This window comes from Gallus gallus, chromosome Z (genome assembly GCF_016699485.2).
Source record: "Gallus gallus isolate bGalGal1 chromosome Z, bGalGal1.mat.broiler.GRCg7b, whole genome shotgun sequence".
Lineage (NCBI taxonomy): Eukaryota > Metazoa > Chordata > Aves > Galliformes > Phasianidae > Gallus > Gallus gallus.
Window position 1 is genome coordinate 16,844,158 of NC_052572.1, and position 23,955 is coordinate 16,868,112.

Genomic DNA, 23,955 nt, shown 5'->3' on the forward strand with positions numbered 1-23,955 from the left:
AAGAGAAGGTGAAAACCCCTTTGGCTGATGTTGCTAGATTTTTGCTATAGGAAATTCCATTCAGGTTTAGCTGATTGATCATATAAAAGTCATTCACACTCCTTTTCTGATTTATATTTGCAATGAGAACAAAACACCATTCTCTCATTCTGTTGCATTCATACTGGCTAGACGAAGAGAGATGCAACATCATGCCCGTGTAAGTAAATTCCTGACCTCATTAAAAAGAAGTCCTTTGTTGTGTCTTTTTGATGCAACACAAACTAACTCCTTCTTCTGTCCTTATATTTGTATGTGAATTTATGAACTATAGAAAGGTTTTGATTTATCGTCGTAATAGGTCCTTAAATACATTCATAAGAAATGGAAGTTACTTGAAATGGATTATTGTACTTATATGCAAGTACTTAAACCAAGATATTTTAATATATGTTACAGCGAAACTAAACAATTTTGGAATACATTTCTGAACTTACTCCCCTTGGAATGCATTCTACAAAAGCAATCAACACTTAGACTTTATTTTACACACACACAATTAAAAAAAAACATAATATGTGCTGTATTTTAAAATAAGGGATCAATTCACTATCTTATTGAGCACTAAATCTGCAACTAAGAGTAAGTTTTAACACAGCAAGCCAAACACAAGCAAGAGAAGCTGGAAGCAAGCAAGGAGATAGCAGAATTATTTCCCTATCTCAATAGGCAATCTCTTCTCTTTTAGAGGAAAAAAGTATTGCCCTGCAGCAATCAGGAAAACAGAAGACATACAGGACCAAACACACTAGGCTAGAGGAATTCTTGGGAGCCCTCTTTACATGTTCACTTAAGCTGGCTTTTTTGTTTGTTCCTACTGTTTTCCTGCTGGCTCACTTCTTAGTGGATCACCGTGTACATTTCTCTCAATTAATAATTTACTTCTATTGTCTCCAGAACCCCTCTGATTTTCACTCTTCTTCAAAAGTCCTCAAAGCATACACACAAAATTTTGTACAACTATTTCCCACTAAGGAAAGAAGTACTTGACAAATTCCCCTGAAAGACATGCACACAAAGAGGTCTTAAGCAGATGATTAACTGATCTAAAAAATATATCTCTTAAAAATCAAAACTGGAACAGTTTGCTTACCAGCACAAAATGCTTAAACAGCACTGGAAAGGCTAAACAGCAAGCTTAATAGTGTTAATAATCAACACCATAAAATCAACAACACAGCATACTCCTGCTGGACGCTTGGCACTAACTGTGTTTCAGAGCTAAGACGAATAGATTGGGAACTTAAGAACTGCACCTATATATATATTTCAAGTTAAAATATTTTCAGTAGATTCTGAATAGCTTACACCGTGTAAGCAGTTACTTTTTTACTACACAAAATACATTCAGACTCAATTCCCTTTACACTGGTGTCTAGATACATTTTAATGTCTTGAACATTAAACTCTCCACCAGCAGAGGGGGACCTCCATTGTGATTTCTTTCTTTCAACCCATTCGAAAGAATTCTAAATCCATTAGTTAACTTCAGTGTGTAATTCTTAAAAACCTTGTAAATAGGACCAACACTTCTATTTCTCATGGAGATTCAAGATGGAAAACTGAAATTGGTTGACTGTCTATTTCATTTTGATCACACCAAGATCACATGAAGAGACAGCAATTCTAAAGCCACTTCTAAAATTCCAAAATATACCACAACAATTGCACATTAAAGGAACTGTATATACACGGATTTTTCTTCACCATTGCTTTAAATGACCACCTACCAGCTTACAAAACTCATTCCACCATCACAGTCTGTAGAATTTTATTTTTCTACCACAGAAATCAGCATTTTTCCTCCAGGTAGATTTGCTAGATACAAATTGTCAACTATAACCCTAGAATATTTACAGGACTTTTCTACATGGACAGAAGGTGAAGAGAAGAAACAAAGCCAACTGTAGACTTGTGCTGAAAGTCCACAGCAAAGACAGGAAATAAAACCATACTTTTTAACACCTAAATAATTGTAATGACCTCTTCCACTGTAAATGCCATTTATTTTTAAGCTTAACATCTGAAGGTCCACCTTGGATTACATATTGTCAGATGAAGCAAGTGAATAAGTTTTTAAGATGAAAAACAATCATATTAAGGTATATTAATCGACATACACATCTTTCTGCAGATAGCACTTGAAAAATTAAGACAGTGCGTTTCAGTAACTTTGCAGGATGGTAATGATGTCGGAAACTTTATGCACAAAAGCATGTTTTAAATACAAAGGCTTCTTCATTTAGTTTGTAAGATGTCACCCACAATAGGTGCTCTAGATCACCACTGTTTATCATGAAATAGTAGGAGCAGAAACATGAATCTAATTTAACTAATGAAAAATACCTTGAACAGGTCAAGACGTTCTTCCTTTTTTTTTTTTTTTTCCCCTTTCTTTTTAAACAGAGCTACATTTAGAAGTATTCTTAAAACACACCCCAAGTAAACTTACTATTCTAAGAGATGAACATTTTAACTGGTAAAATGCTTTTCTCAGTGCAAGCTGAGTACCACAAAAACAAACAAACAAAAAATTTAACCAAACCCCTTTCTAACTTTGCCAAAATATAATCAGTGCTTAACTGTGCCACTACATTGTGCTCAGACAAAACTTTGATCATAAATTCCTTTTCAGAGACCAAAATGAATGACAATGGGAAAGCAGGTTTCTATGGTAGGGCAGCCCTGTTAAAGCTTTCAATAACCATGTCAGCTCCCAGGGGCTTTAATTTGCTTCTGTGGTGGCCTTTGTTTTTATTTTTAAAGAATTCAGTAACGACATGACGCACATTTACCTATTTTATTTTATTTTATTTTTAGTATTCTGTGGTGAAATTTTAATTGCTCTCAGACAGACATTTGTGAGGGGCACTGATCACTGGAAGGGATTTGCAAGCACCACAGGCAGGTGAGGCTCTGGGTATCTGACAAATACAGAATAGTGACAATTTAAATTCTTACGGGAAGGCAAGCAAGCAAGCACAACTCATTTGCTGCTTTTTCACATTCTACTTCCCAACTCAGGGCTGGATGTCATCAGCTGGCATGCCTTGTCTCAAAAAACTCCTGTTGCTGCAGAACAAGTTTCATGGAGATAAAAAAGGGAAAGGAATTTTCTCTAGTTTGCCCTTTTCCTCTTCATCTTCTCTCCCTTGTTGTTTGACTGTTAAATTTAAGATGAAATTCTTGGGTCTGTAAAGACAAGCAGCAGATTATCACTGCACGACAAAAACAAACCTTGTCTTTTCTAACAATAGCCTGCCAGCCTCAGAGGGAGTGCAAGAAACATGTGGCTTGGCCCTTCCAAGAGAAAATTTTAGATATTGTGTGTAAGTAGTAACACTTGCCTAGTACTATGAAAAATAGAAAAGTTGATATGGCCCTAAAATGCTGTACCATAGCACAGTAGATGCTTGCAGGATCCAAAACCTGACTGCAGCACAGAGTTCAAAGTAGTACAGCACTGTTGGACAGCTTCTGGTATGGATCCATGAGTACCATGAAAAACTATGAGAACTAAAAATTATTCCAGAAATTACTCCCAGTACCTCAAACCTCCTCAACTGTAACAATATGATGGTGGTATCCACAACTCTTCCCCTGTGGGTACAGCACGTGTTCTACTAAAAGGGTAGACACAGAATAAACCAATTTAAAAATCAGAGAGGATTAAAATAACAAACATAGTATTTTTTTTTTTTGAAAGAAAACTACTTCTGATAGCCAAGTTGTAGTAGTTTGCTCAATGCAGACTTCAGTTTTCCTGTTATTACCAGAAATTCAGACTTCCAGAGCATTTTAAAGTCAGAAAACGATAAGCATTATAATGATGTCTAACTACTCATGTCCATCCCAGCAACAAAACCTGCAGAGAACACATTTCTCTGCTTCCAAACGCTGCACAGAGCAGCTATCTAAGCAAAGTCTGTGGATGCAACAGAGTGCAGTTTGATAGAAGTTGTGTGACCGATGGTCCAACTGATATCTGTCTCTGTCGAAGAGAAAGAGAAGTTGTCCAGAGCGCAGACAGCTGAAAAAAGCTAAATTTGTGGAATCCTGTGGTGTTTTGCAGGATTTCTGGCAGAGTTTTCCTGCATTTCTATAGAACTACATTAGTTTCTTGCTGAGTCTTTTGTGGAGCTCAAGCTGCAAATTCCTTTAATAGGTAAAGGATTGACACACTTTTCTGCTAGTAGGACTTCAGACCAAGCTTCACAAAACTCCCATAAATGTGACTCCTGAAGCATCATCAATCTAAATTAAGGAAGAAGTAGCTGATGAAGCAACAATTAAGGTAAAATTAAAAAAAAAAAACAGGGAATCAAATTTAAGTTTTCATTTTCATCTCCGAAAAAATGAAGAATTTTATCAAATTTTGCAAACTTTGCAAACTGGCTGAGAACGCTTTTAATATTAAGATAAGTGCTATCAGCACTTAACATTCTGAATATTTATTAACACATATTCTGAATATTATCAAACAGCAACTATATTCTGGTATATTCTGAGTTATAGGAACTTTTTTACATAGAAAAATAAAATGAATATTCCATTATGATAATACAGCCAAGCAAAAGAAACCAAAACAATTGAAATCAGCTAAACTGTAAAGAACTTCAAGCCTACAAAATAGAGAAAATTACAGTCTTCAACAGGTATACCAATAAAATAACCAGTTCGGTGTGGACTTTAGAACATATGTAAAAAATGTTATGGTAGGAATAGTATTTCTGCACTATTCAATACATTAAGTGGATAAACAAGGTAGTTTTCAAACTAAAATGTGATAAATTTTAAGTAAACAAAGTAGTATATTACCTTGACATCCCAGTACAAACATTTTGTGTACTTAAATTCTTGTATTACAGAATGCTCGTATCTCATCACTGAGTTACAGGGAAAAAGTAATCACACAAAGAGAATGTTAAGTCACCATGAATCTAAAAACCACACATCTCAGACTGACAGCTATTCTGGATCAGACACTTATAGTAATAAGACAACAAAACTCACTCTATTTATTTAAATGGATAAACGATGCAGATTATTTTTTAATTTTTATATATTTATTATTATTACTATTATTTTAATAAATTTTTATTTACTGTATATTATCTTTGTACCAGGTAACTTTGGTATGCAATTTCAGAAGAGAATAGGAGAGAATCCAATCTGAAATCAAGCAAATTAAAATCTCTTTCAAAGGGTCAGCAAAGGTTTTGAATGACACACAGCTCAAGTGTCATAGCAAAACCATTTCTTTAATACAACTTGCAGCTTTTGCTTTGGAACAAGTTACAAGTTGAGAGCACATGCCAGTACTCCAGACATTGTATTTCAAATATAAACAGAAAATTACAAGTTAATTAACCTTTAGATCTTAATTCAAAAATCAATTTTTCAGTCACGCTGAGCTAATTATGTCCATGGACAGTTTTGGAACATTTTCTAGCACTTGACATATTTTAGTCACCTGATTATAATAGCAGTCAGTCCCTGAATGACAATCTTGACTGGAGAAAGTCAACTTTTCCTCCACTGCTTGATCACAGTACCCAAACAATACATAATGTATTCTCAAACATTTTTCATAACTGATGGCAGGCTCTCAAAATACTTAAAATTGTACTTTTCACAACAGAGAAGTTGAAATAATTGTGAAAAGGACTATTAGACAGCTACTATATTTGTTTATTCTTGAATGACTTGCAAAACTTCTGTCAGATAAAACAATATCGTGAAATTAGCAGTAACATATGTACACTGCAGGATTCCTAATGATCACAGTTCGTAATATTGATACCATGCTTCCTTAACTTTAGTATGATCAAGGTCTACGCACATAAAAGCACTGTAACGTTGACTGAATCAGTCAGTATTCTCTAGTAAAAGAGAAAAACTGAAATACTTAGTGAGAATATTGGTGATAGCATCGGTACAGGCTGGAGTTGACCTGCTGGAAAGCAGCTCTGCAGAAAAGAACCTGGAGTGCTGGTAAACAAGTTAACCATGAACCAGAGGTCATCGGTATCCTGTTCTGCATGAGGAAAAGCATTCCTAGCAGCTTGAAGGAGGTAATCTTCTTCTACTCAGGCCTGGTGAGGCCTTGCCTTGAAAGCTGTGTCCAGCTCTGGGCTCCTCAGTATGAGAGAAACCGGGAACTACCTGAGAGAATCCAGTGGAAGGCTACAAAGATGATGAGGGGACTTGAGCACATCTCCTTTGAGGAAGCGCTGAGCGAGCTGGATCATTTTAGCCTTGAAAAGAGAAGACTGAGAAGGCACCTCATCAATGTATTCAAATATGATGGGATCAGGCTCTTTTCCAGTGTTGCACAGTGACAGAATAAGAGGCAAGAGGCTCAAACTGAAACATGGGAAGTTCCATCTCAACATGAGACAGAACTTTTGAGGAACACAGAGCATGGGAACAAGCTACCCAGGTTGTGGAGCCTCCTCCCTGGACATGCCACCTCGACATTGCCCTGGGCAACCTGCTCCTAGTGTCCCTGCTTGAGGAAAAGTTGGACCAAAGGGACTCAGAAGTCCCTTCCAACATCAGTCATTCCATGTGGCAGAGAACAGCTTCTTTGCTGTTCTGTGAACAGCTTCTTTGCTGTTCTGTCAAGACCTTAATTCCTGTTTTAAATTAAAACTTTCATGAAAATCACCACTAACTGGATGGACATCACATTTGGGGTTGCAGATGACATTCTGCCTATGCTTAAAACTCCTGTAAAATTAATATGATAAAGTTTTCTTACTTTAAAGGTGACAAGCTGATAAATACATTAAAAGACTAGCTTGTTCAAATTACTTCTTTAACTGAAACAGTAGTGTGTAAGCAGCAGGAGCAACACACATGGAAAGACCCAGACAGTCTTCTGCCTAAAAGCAATGCAGAAATGCCCAGTGCACAGATGCAAAACCAGCAGTCTCATGTATGCAAGTTTATAATTATGAAATCATTCCAATTCCGTTTTTTGTGTTACAGAAGAAAAAAGATGGGTGGAAAGAACATAAATGAAATTATGAGATTGAGCTTTCTTGAGAAAGATCCTTTTGTATTCAAGAGGCTAGACTTTTGGTCTCTCTTCAGCAATGGTTCTTCCTAGCACAGTCCAGTTCCTCCTCTTTCTTTATGTTTTTTTCTCCTCCAAGCCCTCTCTGCCTGTCTTGTCTTCCAAAACAGTGTTTAAGGGTATTCCCCCTCGCTGTCAGGTGTCCTTTCGAACAGGGTGCCTCACTGCCACGCATACTAGGCTTTTAAGCAATCTTATGGCTGGGTTCTACCAAAAACGGCCATTACTGACCTACCCTTTGAACACAGATCGCTTCTGTAGCATCTACCCCCCTGCACAGGGGTCAAAGACTTAACGATCTCTTGATTTCTATAAGCCTCAAAACGTCAGCCAGTTCCTATGCCTTACCACCTGTGACATCAGACCCTATGAGCTTCAGATATGAGCAGCCATTTTCCCAAGACAATACTCTGCAAATTAAAAAGGAAATATGTAGCAACAGAAAAACTTAAATTGGTTTTCCTGACTTCAAAAAAAGACAGTGCACTACTCCATAAACATTCCTTTTACACTACAGCAAGTGAAAGGTGACTAGCAAAGACACAAGACCTTTTAAATGCCTGGAGAGTTTGGAAGGAATGTGCTTGTCAAAAACTGCTGGCAAGCACAATCCCTACAACAGCAGGCAATGGGAAATCCAAGCATGCATTTTTGCTTCTTTTCCCAGACATAGTATTACCACCCCCACCTTCTTTATTTATGCAGGAGAAGGGTGGCATTACTGAATTCATTCTCTTAGTTAAGATCTTTTCCTACTGCACTGAAAGAATGATTTACAAAGAGAGAATTAAGACAAACACACCTGGGGAGCATTTTAAGCCCATTTTACAGTTACGCAAATCTGAATTGTCAGAGTCCACTAGCATATGAAGACATTTATTTTTCATGTAAATATTAGCTACTGCATTCCCAGTTTTGATCAATTTTAGAGGTGTAATTCTTAAAAAAAAAAAAAAAAGACTGAAGAGAAATGCAAGATGGCATACCTTCCGCATACCTTCCTTTTAGCAAAAATTAAAAACATCTTTTCAGCAAAAGAGTCCCTACATTTTTATAATTTGTTTCTATTATTTTGCTAAACATTCCTGGTTGCATCCTTTACATGATGCAGATTAAATCATAATATTTACACCATCAAGGGATCCTACAGCACATAATTTGCAGGAACTATAAATTACCCTGCAGGAAATTAGAATGTTTTGCTGCATATAATATATCACCATATACAGATAAACAGCAAAAACTTCTATGTTGCATTTTAGTACCTGTATCAAAAGCCAAACACCCCTATATTAAATGTTTTCTTGAAAAGAAATTGGAAGAAAAAATTTCCAAAGAAAAAATTGTAATTGGCCATGATGTCTCTTACTTGTGAGGAGCCTTTCTGCACAAACCAACAACATCACTGTCACAAACTATTTCAATAATCTTTTCATAAATTACTTTAAAAGTTTATGAAAAAAAAAATCGACATGAGAGCAATTTTTATTTATTTACTTATTTGTTATTTTTTTAAGAATTTCCAGAAACAAAGCTTCAAAACCTTCTCATGCTTTCAAGGAGAACAAGAATACAGGAGATTTATTAATGCTCTTCAGATGGGGTGATATGTGTTCTTTCACTACCTGCGATTGGCAGTATCTTGGATAGAATTTTAGTTATAAGCCAATTAGAAATGATGTTCCTGTGTCTTGATTCCTAAATAAAACTTTCAAAAATCAGTCCAGTAAGATGACGTTAGCTACTTCTCAGTGACCAAACACTTTGTAATAAGCAGATTGGTTGGCACAGATGACTTAATTCAGACACACAGAGTAAGTGAATAATTAAATCGAACAGAAGAGCTAATAAAGAGTGCATAGACGTGGCACAGACAATGTTATTTAGAGAAAGGAAAAAGTCAGCCGGAAGAGAATAGTTGTAAATCTTAAGTGTGTTTTGATTCAGTATTCTGATTTATTAAACGTTTCCCCATCATTTTATGCCCTAATAAGCTTCCACGACTAACATGATCTTAAGCCACAGAAAAATCCAGTCAAGTGCAGTTTCCTAGACTATATCTCTACCAAGATGCTGCAACTGAATATCAGTTAAAATAACCCATCAAGTGGAAATATATCTTGGTAAAATTCTTTCATTCCAGTTTATAAAAATCTCTAAACTACAATAAACACACAGTTTCAAAACAAAATATTTCTAAATCAAAATTCTAATCTTAAGGAATTTTACAATGCAGTAAAAACTGGACTAACTCACTGAGAAAGTTTTGAGAAATGCAGCATCATAGATGAAAACATGTATTTCATTTCCCACATCCAAGTTCAGATTATAAAGGCTGTAGAAGTACAACATGTTCACTGCTAACAAAAAAGGAGCAAAATAAACTAAAAACAATCTGTCACCACATATTAATCCAGTGCAAGTAAAAAAAGATAGTGTTCAGCATGATCAGCCTGACACCCTGTTGTTTTCTGTTCCTTTTAAGCAAGTAAAGACACTCCCCTCATGTCAACAAAATCATCTGAATGATGAAGGAGAGCACAGCTCCTGAAGGGAGATAATAATTCTCTCCTTGTTAGTCAGTTCCTCTTAAACACTTAATTTTGTACATTTACTAGTTGTAATAAGACTCAGTCAGATCAAACAACAAGAACAGTCCCCGCAGCACAGTCTAAAAGTTAACACAGTTGTATGCCAATTGTGGAAAACTGATTTTTGACAGCCAGCAGGAGTAAGAATCAATTAGCGAAAGTTCTGGTAGCAGACAGAAAAAAAGTACCTTACCACTAAGACCACCCATTTGTTTTATTATCTGTTGCTCCGATGCGCACTGATAATATAGCTAAAAGGCTGCATTTTGATTTTTACTAAGGCTGGCCAGATTAGAAAAAGAAACTGCAAGAGTTTGCTATGAGTTAAAGGCTATCAATAGAGAAGTGTAAAAGGATATTCTGCACGATACCTGCACCCTGCAAACCATGGAGATCCAGGCCTTTGCCAATTAAGCAAACGGGCTAATACAAATTCAGAAATACGAAGTAAGCTCCAACTTTCTCTTTTTACAGTGGCAAAGTAGTCATGAAAGATTTGAAAATATTAGCCAAAGAAGATGAAGCATATCAGTTTGTCTTAAGGGCAGGCTGTCAAGGCCAACTGAAATGTCAGGATGCAACATTCACTACCTGCAGAAATGATGCTTCAGAATATAAGACAACGGAATGTATTGGTCTCTGCATTATAAAATGCAAATTTAAGATAAATCTGTATTAAATTAATGAATAAAGGCATAAAGATTAGTATTTAATGTTTGTTTCAAGAGAAATAACAAATCATATAGGAAAAGAATTCTAACATACTGCAGAGAACTAGAAATCTAGATTTCTGAGCAACTGGCACTAGAATAGTTTTCTTTTAAATATACACACGTATGTGTGTGTGCACATATATATGGGTATACACATACTTCAATATACCTACATAAAAATAAATTCAAATAAAAATTATATATTATACAAACACGCGCACGAATACTCTCCACTGATCTCAAAATAAGCAGCACGGGCACATAATTAAGGGGTCCCCAGGGCTCATAAAGAAAGTGCAACGACCTTGTTAGTGTTTGGCCTTTCTTTCGCACCCAGTCTCATTGTAAAACAGTCAACCATGAAAGTACTTTAAAAAGCTGGTTTTCTTTTTATATTTACAGCATGATTTCATAATGTACCTTTCATGTTTTAGAGAAGCTGGTACTCCTCTATATCTTCCTGGCAAATTCAACAAGAACCACAAACTTTCTAATTTACAACTTTCAGAAATCTGAATGCTTTTGAATACTGGGATTTTCAACTTTGCAATTTAATGACAACCCTGCCTTTGGCCTTTCCTGACCTGTTGTGAAGTAAATCAGGCACACTAATGTGGGCTAACAAGTCTTTTTCACACTGTTCGATCACCCTGCATCTTTTTTCTCCGCAGACACCGCCTCTCTCCCACTCTCTGTCTAGCCATCCTCCCTCAAAGCAAACAAAATGGTCACTGTAACCCTGCATTACTGCTCATTAGATCACAGGTTAGTCAAGTGGAACTGCCCGAGGTTCCCAAAGGAGAGCTATACTTCAAAAATCTGTCCATGTCAAATGAAGAAAAAACCGCTGAGCGTGGGGTCACCCAGATCAATGATCAAAAGAGACTGAGAATAGCGGAGGGAAAAAAAGAAAGAAAAAAAAAAAACAAAAAAACCTTTTTTGTTAAAAAAAAAACAACAGAAAACAGCCTTCTGTATAATAAATCAGAATACAAAGATGCTAAGCTTTTTCCCCCTCTTAACAACATTCCATTTTTGCTTTAAAATGGAATACCTTGTTTTTCGAGAAGATTTCCTAAAAATAAGATTACTTCTGAGTGTTAGGACTGCAATTTCAATAAAAGCCAGAATTACCTCAACAAGATTAGCAAAGGAAATAGTTGTCGAAAATCTTAGGGATTTTCTCTTCATTACCTAAATATTTAATTATTCAAAAATTGCAACTAAAGTTGGTTTTAATTACAGTTTTTGAATTTCAGCTATGGTTTAAATTTAAACCTATTATGCACTCTGAACTTCATGAGAAATGATACAGGTAGTAGATCAACAGAAAAAGCAGTCAACCGGTTATGTAGCTTGAGCTCTTCTAGTACGACAGAGGTGTGGGCACGTGTTAATACTTGGCAAGGGTGCAGCACCATGTCTGACTCAGCTCCTTCTTTAAAAAGATACAGGAATTACCAAAAGATAACTAAGAAAACCACAGAAAAATATGAAACCAAAAAGCTTTTCTTCCAACGAAATAATAATTTCACCTCAAGTAATGAATTTAGATCCATGGAGCAGATCAAGTTACTCAAAGAAGTGGTCTGCCTATAAAAGTTCTGTGCACACACAAGTTTTTGGAAGTAACGCTAACAGTGATGTAATGGCCTTCACAAGAAAAGCTCAGTGACTAAATCTATGATTTTTAAAGTTTTCTAGATGCCTTACAACATATATTAATACCTGAACAAGGAGCTCCAACCTGCACTTTTAAAAAGATCTGTAAATTAGTACACTGAGTTTTCAGTTTTTAGACAATTTCTGATCCTCGCCACTCTGTATCTGAGCAGAATTTGAACAAAGACAACAGAGAACACTAAAAAGCAAAGACATTATTAAGTTAATACATTGCCATGGACCATTCCATGCACTGCCAGCACTCTATACTTCTACAAAGCAGGGGAAAAAAAAATGTCCTTTTTAAACTGAAATACACTAACAAGTTTTCAAGCAAAAATAATTCCATCAAGTATTTTTTTAACGTTTCCTAGTTTATTTGGATGACCTCTCACTAATAATTTTCTGTACTAATTCCAAATATTGAGCTGTTCAAATTCCAAAATAACAAGTCACTGTTTCATGTCAGACTGGCGTTATAGAATTTCTAAACATATAAACAATTTTAAGAAAACATTTATAAACACTTATAAAGTTCCAGGGTACTTCTACTTATATTGCTGAACCACTGAAAGAAGGAGATGGTAGAATGTTTTCCTCTTTTTGAGAGAAAGATCATTATGAATTAGATAGATTCAGAAGAAATAATGAATGCTGTTCTAAACATACATCCCTGCAGAAGAAAGCCTCAAATGAAAAGCAAAAACTCCATTCTCAGCCTCCTTGACAGGTGGGACACTTCACCACTTCAAAATGAGCTGAACTCCCTTCCATTCATCATCTCTGCCTCATCCCCAGATTGCTCTCTACTCTTCTCTTTTATGTTACTGGGAGGAGAGTGTACAAGTTTTGTCACTGATCCATTTCTGTTCTCCTGCTACCATTTATTCCCGGATTATTCCATTTTCAAAAACCACAACACTCAAGCTTACAACCAGACAACAGTCTTTGATTTCAGCTCCCCTGACACCCAGTTTCCCTCACAACCCACTCCCATTTGTGAATTCTTTATTCACAGGGTGGTGAGGCCCTGGCACAGGCTGCCTGGAGAAGCTGTGGATGCCACATCCTTGGGGGCATTCAAGGCCAGATTGGATGGAATCTTGGGCAACCTGGTCTAGTGAACATGGCACAGGTTTAGAATTAGATGCTCTTCCAAGACAAGTCATTCACTGATTCTATAATCTTCAGAAGTGCTGAGTGTTAAGAGGCAACCAAAGTATCCCATACTCAAGATGAACTCTGATCACCATTTGCGTGAAGCAAGTTTAAGAAATTTTTCCTATATATAATCCCAACTAGCTTTTTTGAACTGTTGGCAATTATGAACAGTCTTAATCTATGTTACCTCACACTGCAGATACTTACTTTGTTTTTCAAGCTTGTACTGAATTTCAATTTTAACTATCTATGTGAATATGAAATGGATAGATTTTCTCTGTTCAGATATTCCTCAGCATCCTTTCTAGAATGATCTTAACCAATGCTCTTCATGATCTTCCATGAGGTAGAAGTATCTAATCAGAAACAGCAGCTTACATCATAGTGCTCAAGAATTCATTCTACTAAAATTATAAGAAGGATGTCTGAAAGGAAAACGCATCCTAAACCACTTATACAACCACAGAGTCTTCATCAATTTGATCCAATGCACTACTGAATACTTTCCTATCTTTTTCATCTGATCAGGATACATATTTTTTTTTTTATTTTTTTTTAATATAAATTATAGAGTTCTATTTGGAAAGCATTTAAATAGCCATTAGTTTATTCCACTTGAAATTGCTATTTATTCTGAAGCAAATGCATCCTCTTTTGCTCATGCAAAATGTCTCAAGTAATAATTAAACCTCTGAGCAACCAGGAACTCCTCTGAAGAGTAGTTTCATAGACCTAAAGGCCCAGAAGGGTCATGTGGTCAGATTCGTATCCATGGGGCCTCAGGATTTCATTCAATAATTCTTTACTAAAGCTCAGCAACTTTTGACCAAACAAAAAATGTTTCAGAAACCAGTTCTCTTCAGCTCCCGTAGTCTTTAATGCATAACACATAAGCATTCATAAATATATAAATATTTATGCAAAATATTTATTAAAAGATGAACACAGATTTTTATATCTGAAAACACTTGAACGTTCCTATAATCACTGCATATCTTACTGTACAGACTATGCCATGCTCTAGTTTCATTCAATTTTTAGTTTTGCAAGTAAAATTCCTTCCCTTTGAATGATGTTTTATTTTGTCCTGACAAGAAAGATTTAAAAGAAAGTTCATTTTTCTAGGCCCACAATGAAAATAAATGCTTTTTTCCTACATTTTTCTCAGCCACAGTAGAACTACTTACACACTTACTTCAAATCCTTCATGCTAAAGGAACAGGGAAAAATTATTTCCTAGAATTTCCTGGGTAATCTTCTACCACTGAGGTTCATTCACTCTAGCAGAGTAAGCAAAAAAGTCAGATGAGACAGATGGTAGGGGGAAAGGTCAAACTCTCACTGAGTTTATATGTGCTGAGTTATAGTTAAAATTACATACTATTTTTCTGCACCAGTACCACTTCCAGGAATGCTCCCATTCATTCTCACCTTCTTCCTGCTCCTTATCTGTGCTTCTACACTCATCCAACTGCCTTGTGATCTGATTCTGTCTGGAAAGAGGACCAGAAGGAAGGAGGGGAACTGTAAGTTTTATGCCCAAACTAGTTTATCACATGGCCACACAAAGAGTTGCAGTGTCTGTCACACTGGGATAGGCAAGGATGCCAGCATAAGAGTCAATACCACTGACAGAACACTCAAAATACACTCATCTATTTGTATATAAAACAATAATTTGCAGCCCAGTAGTACCTTCAAGATATTTTATTGATATTAAAAATCTATGCACATTAATACTCCTAAAATACTACTGCAAACAATGAACCTTTTCCCACAGACTAGACAATTAGCTGCAAAAACCATTTATCAAGTTTACTTTTCCAAGGAAGATTTTAGCGTCATAAAAGTGGTGTCTGTACAGTAATTCCCCTTCTGTATGTTAGCTACTCTTTCTACTCCCTCAGTTTCTTTCTTTCTTTCTTCCTTTCCTCCTTCCTTCCTTCCTTCCTACCTTCCTTTCTCCCTTCCTCCCTTCCTTCCTTCCTTCCCTCCTTTCTTCCTTTCTTCCTTCCTTTCTTACTTTCTTTCTTTTCTTTCTTTCCTTCTCTCTTTCTTTCTCTCTTTCAGTTTCTGTACATTGTCTTAAGGGCACATTTGCAGGTGTGTTCCCAGCATTTTGTTTGTACCTTTTCAAGGTACACAGAATTCCAATTCTCTTTCAGCTCTGTTACTTTAAGATTTATTTCTTTGTCAAGAAATACATTACTCAAAGATTTATACTGATTTGTTAAATTGGACATGCACATTGGTACAGTAGAATTATTCACCTAAATGTTATTAACAATTCCAAATTATCTTTTGCTTATGAAAATACAGTGTTTGTGTTTAAGGGAGGTGGGGGGAGGTGGAGCATCTGTCATGGCCTCATTTCTTGTAAAAAAACAATAAATGAAACAATTTCATCTAACGAAAAGAACATGCTTACTCTTTGAAATCTTTATGTCATCTTCTTGTAAAATGATTTTCATACAAAGTAGAGACTTTCTAGACAGATTTATTCATAAGTCTGTAAAAAGTTTTTACAATTCCTTACTTTCTTCTTTCCTCTCATGCCAGTGACTCAAAGGTAACAAACACAGCTTATTCCAAATTTGAAATTTCTAATTTAAATTTGTTTAAAAGGTCAGTTTTGTATTTTGCAGCAGTAAATATTTTCTATCCAACTTGCTATTAGAATAATTATTCTAACAATGCAATATTGAATCACCTTTTAAATATTTACATTGGATGCAGACTTGTAACACTATGAAATTTTTTTGCTGTTCACATCCAACTAGGACTCTACTTACACATCATTTTACTTTCTACTGTTTTTGGTTTTTTTTTTTTTTTGCATTATATTTTACTTATATTACTCTATTTTAGGACCTTTTTATATCTAAATCCTCTAGCAGCTCTAAAGAAGTTCTTTAATCAGAAAGGGATTTCCTAAGAGATGTGTATATAAGAATCATTTCAGCATTCTTCTAAAAATGGCAAAACTAATATTTCTTAAACATCAGTTTAATAACATCCTTCTCTCCTGCAAATGTGTTCACAACTGAAGCCTGACAAATAACTCCACAGTTCTCACAAAGGCCACAGTTGTGAAGGAAGCAGCCAATACTCAAAATAGCAGAGTCTGGTTCCAAAACAATCCTTAAATATCAGGGGATACACCTTGGACGAGAAGTAGTATTTGCTGTGAAGGGATTGCAAATATTAAGGTCATTTAGGTCACTATGATCTCAAAACAGGGTAGGAATCCATATTTTGGCTATTTGCTGCAGTAATTTGAAGATAAATTATTTCAGAAATTGTTTCTTGACGAACCAAAAATCTGCCCCCAGTTTAACTTTGCTGTAGACGTCCCTGTCATAAAGTACACAGATTTGCAACAGCTGGTGTTTAAGAATTCATCTAGGTGAACTATTTCACAAGGTTTAAGCAGGGCAAGAATAGGGCTGACTGCAGCCAGTACTTCCATTTTCATTCTTGGCTTAAGGCTAAGTTTTTGCATTACCTGCTGCTGGAGGGCACAGAGATACTGCATGCTCTCTGAAGCTTAACCTCTTAACATTGTACTGCTCAATGCTGTTTTCAGATTGTTAGTAATGACACGTATAATAATAGCCACACATCAGTAAGTTGAAAGGTTTTCCAAACAGGATCTATTTTTGCTTAAGTAGCAGAAAATACAAGACATAAGCTATGGCAAAGTAGCATGAAGAATGGTTCCTATCATGCAAAATAAAAAGACACAATTAAGTCTTCGAATTAAGCCTATTGCGCAGGTAGCTTGGATCATAAAGCATCAGGACCAGAAAGAGCAGTTTTGGCAGATCTCCAGCTCCCCTGCATGAGAAAGAACCCCCATCAACCCTGTCAAACCTGGATGTTCACATTCAACAATTATTTAGCTTTAAGACACTTAAGAGTAGAAGAAGACATTTATTTACACAATAAATTCCAGACAAACAAGAGAGAGGAAACTGGCAGTGTAATAGATTCTAGTCCATACTTCACTAAGGTGGTTCTTTCAGCAGTCACCCTCCAATTTTCTCTTAGCAGAAAATGACACTGGGCAGCATCGACGACTCAAAACCCAAACACCTAAATTACTCCAAAATAGACATTAAAAAAAAAAAAAATCCAGATAATCAAGAAATTTTGCTTTGAAAATACTGTTCGTAAGTCAAAGACATTTCTAATCATGCTCTGTTGAAGAAAAAGAGAAAAATGAGAAAGACTTTTCTCTGGAGTATGACAAACTAAATTACAACTTTAAAGTAAGACCTTGTTTGTAAGAGATAAAAGGCACTTGCGAGTGGCTCACTGCATAATATCTTTACACATTTTTTTTCCTGGCAATGATATTTAGTAAGATAACAATCTTAAAATAGATTGAGAAGAGTTTTGGTTCATGTTTGCAATTCTCTGTCTACATTTAAAAGTCCTAGCATTACTAAAAAAGGGGATTTAGAAGACATCTTCGATGGTTTCCCCTGGAACTATTGTCAACAACTTGTAAGTATGAAAGAAACATATCAAGTGCCTGCACATTTGGATAATGAAAAGAAAACTCAACAAATATTACACTCTATGGGTGTCTTTACATATACAGTCATGAACACAGCCTTAAATAAAGAAAATCACAAGCTCCCCAAAACCAGCCCCCCAACATGTAATGTAGCTGCTCCACCACTGATCTGGCAATGCTTCATGGTTCAGCTTTCAACCTTCACTAGCTTGACATTGCTCCTGCAAGTCCTCAGAAGATTCAGATGACTGTTTGCCCTTAAGTACAGTGGCTACGGACAGCTTTCAGTTCATCCTACTTGTCACTTCTAAATATTGTTCTGACTTTGGAAGTAAGTGACTGTTAGTTTGCATACTGATTCATAGGAATATACTGAAATACCCAGCTCCTAGTGTTATTAAACAAATTAGCACAGATTCCAAAATAGAAGAAAAAAAGTGCTTCTGTTCACCTGCAAAGCAATTTACAGTGCTCTTCTCACCATAAACCTGCATTCATATTTTAGGCCTGTAAGAGAAATCTGACTAATCAAAAACACTCCTCTACAATCAAAAGGAACATTGTGATGCCAACAGAAATACACTCTATCACTGTTCAATTTATCATATTTCAGAGAGAGAGAATTAGGTACACTGTTCTAGAATTGCACCTAGTTCTTTGGAAACAGTGGCCAAACTTCTATGACACCTTCTAGACACCTTCACACTACCTTCCCCTCTGATGACTAATTTATTTCTTTATATTTCCTAATTAAGAAGGGTTCCACAACAACATTAAGAAGTGATTTCCAAATGACTAATTCCTTATTATTGTAATTGTAATAATAAGGCTATTTTACAATGTATCTACTGACTCAAATACAATTGCCTGACTTTTGTGTTCCAGTTGACATACACAGTCTTTACTTCAACAACACTCACAACAATCACTTAGCAGCTATTTAAGAAGATTTAATTATGTGCTACCGTCACATCAACAAAACAACTTATAAATATCTTTGATATGAAAAAGTGGAATAAATATGGAATAAATACCACACAATTTGACATAACACAATTAAAAGGCTCCATATTTAAATTGCCTTCTTCATTCATCATTTTAGAACAAAATGCCAATTTTTTGTTTGTTTGTTTTGTTTACCTTCCCCCTAGTGGAAGATACCTCTGTGTCAGCAGGACTGGAATTAGATGATCTTTAATTGATACTATGATTTTAATTAAAAACAAAAACAAAAAACAAATAAACAAAAAACCTAAAAGTAGCTAACCAGGAACTGAAAACAGAGGAACAGGATTACATTTACTGATTAGTATTTCAGCTTAGCTTCTCCTGTAACTTTTTCTGATAACTTCACTAACATGAAGTATATTCTCCAATGACGTCTGCAAAATCAATTAGATTCAACTACGTTTCATGATTAAACTAGCTGACTGGATATTTTTTTTTCCAAATAATTACTGTAGTTTTGAGCTGAGCTACTCATGATACTTTTTATTTCTTACAGCATACAGCTTCTACAGTACCTTTTCTACCTAAGGAATGCATGGAGTACAACAATTACATAAAAAACAAAATTCTGAAAAGTTAAAGCAACTGCACTTCTCAACAATAAATATAACTAACATCTGTTGCAGAAACTGCTTGGCACTTTTTCAGTTTTGTGAGGGATTTTTGTTACAGATAAATAATTACACACCACTCAACTCAGACATTTTCTTTAATTATACTCCAAGGGATCCTTTCATATCCATTAAAGAAAGGTAAATTGTTGTCTAAAAGAATACATGCTTCTTTTAAATTTCAACTGCGATTCATTTATTTTATGACACAAAAAAAATCAAGACAATATCTAAATTTAATGGAGTCAGTTCTGCAAAAAAAGACTAAGAAAATTCTCAATGCTCAAGAGATTATCTTTGTTAAATCTTTAAAAATGCTCTTTTGGAAACAAGAAATAGTCCTACGATGATACAGTATTTTATTTTCACTCATGCCACACCTCACTAATGAGGACAAAAGCACAGCAAAAAGCACACCTTTAAGAAAGCTAGAAATTTCTAATTCAACATCTGCAAAACTGAGTAAGGCTCCTACTTTGCATTCACAGCAAGCACATTACATCATTTTGTCAGGGACAAAAAACTAGGAATAACTGTGTGACAGTCTCCCTCAGTCCATCAAAATACTATTTCTTTTTTTCCTTATTATTCTTAAGTAAAGAATTTCAAAGACACACGCTGACATCTTGATACAACATTTTTTTCTGAACATATGCATTAGTTGTGCACATTTAATAGAATTATTGTACGCATTTCATAACGACTCAAAGAAATAATTGAGATTTGTTTGCTATGAATATACACCATACACACAATAGAAATATACTTAAATGCTACAGTAAGAATATGAAGATCTATTCCTCTACTGAGATGTCATGCAATTGGTAATGACAGAGAGGGATGAGGAGGGAATGAGGGTAAATGAGGATAAACAAAAAGAAAGGTTTATTCTAAGTACCTGGAAGATTTATTATATGCTGAAAAGTCTACTCACCTAGGCTCAAACGCAAAATGAAAAGTTACATCTATAAATTGCAAAGTAACTGGCACATGTCACTTGGCACAAACACATTGGTTCTCTATTCACATGAATCCAGAGAATAAACATTTCTTAAATAAGATCTATAATCAAACAAGAGGTGCTTGAAAACACTTAAATAATAAAAAAGAACATGTCCATTGATGGAAATTATTATAAATAAAATCATAACACTTTGGGTAGATTTGGATAAATTAAATTAAACATTTAAATGAAGGCATGTCTCAGGGTAGTGTCATTCTGGACAAGAAAGGATGAGGAAAAATTCCTTTTCTTTTACCTTGCACATTAAACTAGAAGTAAATAATAAATTTTTGTATTACAATCATTATTATAGTCCCTCTGAATATTAATTATCGTTTCCTATATCTATTTTTGGCTGAACGAGACCTAGAACTTGAAGATTCAATCCCTGTGTTATGTGAGCTTAGTTTTTAATGTAACTTCATATACTAAATCCAATTCCTTTTTCTTTTTTAAACATAGATTCTTGGAATAAAGGATCAACAATTTAATTAAAATTTCTACAGCTTAACTCACACAGTTTTCACTTATTTTCTTCCTCATATTAAAAACCTCACTATATGTCAAATTTACATTTCTCCCATTTAACACAAACTTTCTTTTCTCTTTCTGCAAAAGAGATATAATGGCAATAATGCAGGAGAGAAAGCACAAACAAATGTAGTGTACCATTTGCAGTTACCTTACATAAGATTAAGTTTTGCAATTAATTAATTCAAGGTAATGCTTTGGACAACGAAGCACATCCATGACAGCAGAATTTAGAATAACAATCAGCAACAAAGTAAGGTGCTTAAAAAGTCTTGATTTTGCTGTATGAAAAACATGACAACAAGATTTTACATACAATCTTTAATGTGAAGAGTCCTTTAAATGACATTTACAAACAGAATGACGCAACCAAATTTTAATTTCTTAATATAACTTCAGAAATTGAGCTTCTTATGATGAATAAATAACTTTATGCATTTCTTCAAAGGTAAGTGACTTCATTGGAAAATATCAATGAAGATTTTTTTCAGAAACGTAAGAGCAAATGGTACACTGAGCAGAAAAAATATATGATTTACCAAGAGGTGGATGCAATATAAAGATATTACTTCTAAAAAGAAGAAAATCAGAACAGGTCAAGAACTTCAGAGAAAGAATTGTAACTATGCCCTCACAGCAGTTTATAAAAGGAAAAAAGCTTTTACATAAAAGGCTCCTCACGACAGCAAACAACCTATTGGTCTAAGCAATTGCAAAGAATGGAGTAATGGAATAGACTAAAACTAATAGCAAATAAAACAAAAACCAACAAGCAAAACAAACAACAGAACACCCATAAAACACTGTCCTAGCAGCTTTTGATAAGAGTAGTTAAAAACATCTTTTTAACCTTAAGCAAATCATGGAGAAAATGCAGGAGAATGCTGTTTGTATCCAAGTACTTCATGCTGATAATGCATTGGAATAAATTCTTAGGGGCAGGGACTATTCCTGGTCTGTGTACTTACAATGAAGGATGACTGAAGCCAGTCCTTAACTAGGATGTCAGGATGACCCATAAATAATAATGGGTCAGCGGTATGCAGGCAATAAATAAAAACAGGCAAGGTAATGTCACAATAACATACCTCTTGTACTGAGCGAGCTGCAGGTTTGTCTTGATGATTGGCCAGTATTAAAAATGGCAAAGTACATAACTGTGGGTGCTGGAGAGCTGAATGTAGTTCGTTTCTAGCAGTTTCTAGATCGTCTTCAGAGGAGGCACTGTCTAATACAAATATTACCCCTTGGGATCCTTGGTAGTAACGACTCCAGTATTTCCTGATATTGTCAGCACCTTTCAAAACAACAATAATAACTAATTAGAACAAATATAACTGAACATCTTTAAAACTTGGAATTGAAAATAACCCTTCCATTTGTAACAATCAAAGCAATCAACTAATTTTTTTTTTTTTTCTCAGAGATATACATCATTGAAAGAACAACAAGGAAAAAAGCACCCATGTATCTGGCATACACACACACAAACTAACATCATTTAAATAAGGAAAGTGACTCAAGGCCCTGGAAGTTTCTGCTCTGTAAATAAGCACTGGTAGAATTACTACACTAATCCCATCTAATCTAGGCTGATCCCATACTTTCTCACTGAAATATCCCAATATTAACACATGAATAAGACAGCCTTTGCCCGTTCTTTCTACCTTAGCCCTATAGCTGTAAACTGTAGTTTCCTTCATGTCAGTTGTTCATTATTAAGTATGACAAAGTCTTTCATTTCACACCTCCAAACTTTCAAATACTTTGTAATCAAGGAAAAAAGGTGTCAGGAAAGCCTATTAAAATTACAATTACATGTATAATGATAAGAATGGTAATACACTAGTGAGTTGAATAGCGAATGATAAGATAAGGTGGTAATTTTCAAAGGTATTCATTTCAACTATTTTGCTCTGTCAACCACACAGCAGATTCTGGAAGAGCCAGCCCCACAATACACACGGTGAATGACTACAGGCTTATGTGTGACAGTAAGTTTTAGGGCACAGTTCAGCAGCACTCAGTCAACTAAACAGAAGCCAAGCAATAAGGTTATATCTAGAAAGTTTTTGTGTACCCTGGAGAACAGCATATGTTGTAATGTTGAGGTACGAAAAAAAAGATATTTGACAGCTGTCAAACTATCTAAATTAAATTTGGACACAGGCTACTCTTTGAATGTCTGAATCTGGCACTAGACTCATGGGGTCTAGCATTAAGAAGTGAACAGCAGCAGCAGTACTCCAGGAGAAAACTTGACATGTTTGCAAGACAGTGATTTGCAGAGATGTGCTGAAGGTATCCTTTACATGCACCACAAATCTTACGTAGGGATAGGGAAAAGTGAACTTCAGTGTAGACACAGATACCAAGTGCTGATAAGAAAACTTTCTTTTCCAGTGAAACAAAACAACTACCACAGATGTTCTGACCAACACGTAGTCACAAAATTAAAAGGTAATGTAAAATAATTACTATAACACAGCTATGATACTTAAAATATTCATTTAATTTATGCACTGTACAACTGAAAAGAGCTACTAGAAAAAGGTGAAGACTAGTATTTAAGAAGGAATTCACACCATATCCTTTAAGTATCCAGCACAGACTATTCAAATCTCACTGCACAGAGTTACTCCCTTCTTTGTATTCATGATATTGGAACCTCAAGCATCCAGTCTCTGTATTTTGTGCTCAGCACAGTTTAGGTGGCTAATAAATATTGTTAATGCACACTTTTTCCTAGAGGGAAAAAATTCTGTGCTTCATTCATAGTGATATGAAGCTATCTTTAATTCTCTCCTTTTCAGTACTTGCAGGAGAACAGAACACAGCATCACAAAAAAATTTCACTGAAAGGAACTCAAAGGTGTCAGATTTGTTAGCTGTCAAAATTCCAGCAAGCCTCCATCAATAGCGCAACAAACGTCACAGAGCCCTTACTTCAAGGTAGATAAGCCTGTGCATGAAGGCTTCTACTAAACGAAGTTCATGGAAACCATCTCTCATCTTTTCTCTGCCTTCCAGGTT

The 23,955-nt window shown here is 35.3% G+C and overlaps 1 protein-coding gene across 7 annotated transcripts in view; it reads right to left on the reverse strand.

Moving 5' to 3' along the window:
- The window catches only part of ARL15 (ADP ribosylation factor like GTPase 15), a 214,356-nt gene that overhangs the window by 104,160 nt on the left and 86,241 nt on the right, over positions 1 to 23,955 (reverse strand). For 6 of the 7 annotated variants that reach the window (XM_046905759.1, XM_001232797.6, XM_046905760.1 and 3 more), the window contains one exon: positions 22,011 to 22,219. In XM_046905759.1, the coding sequence (XP_046761715.1) occupies positions 22,011 to 22,219 (209 nt within the window). Of the gene's footprint in view, positions 1 to 1,283; positions 4,294 to 22,010; positions 22,220 to 23,955 lie in introns of those variants that run through there. The other variant, XM_040656051.2, reaches the window with a different exon arrangement.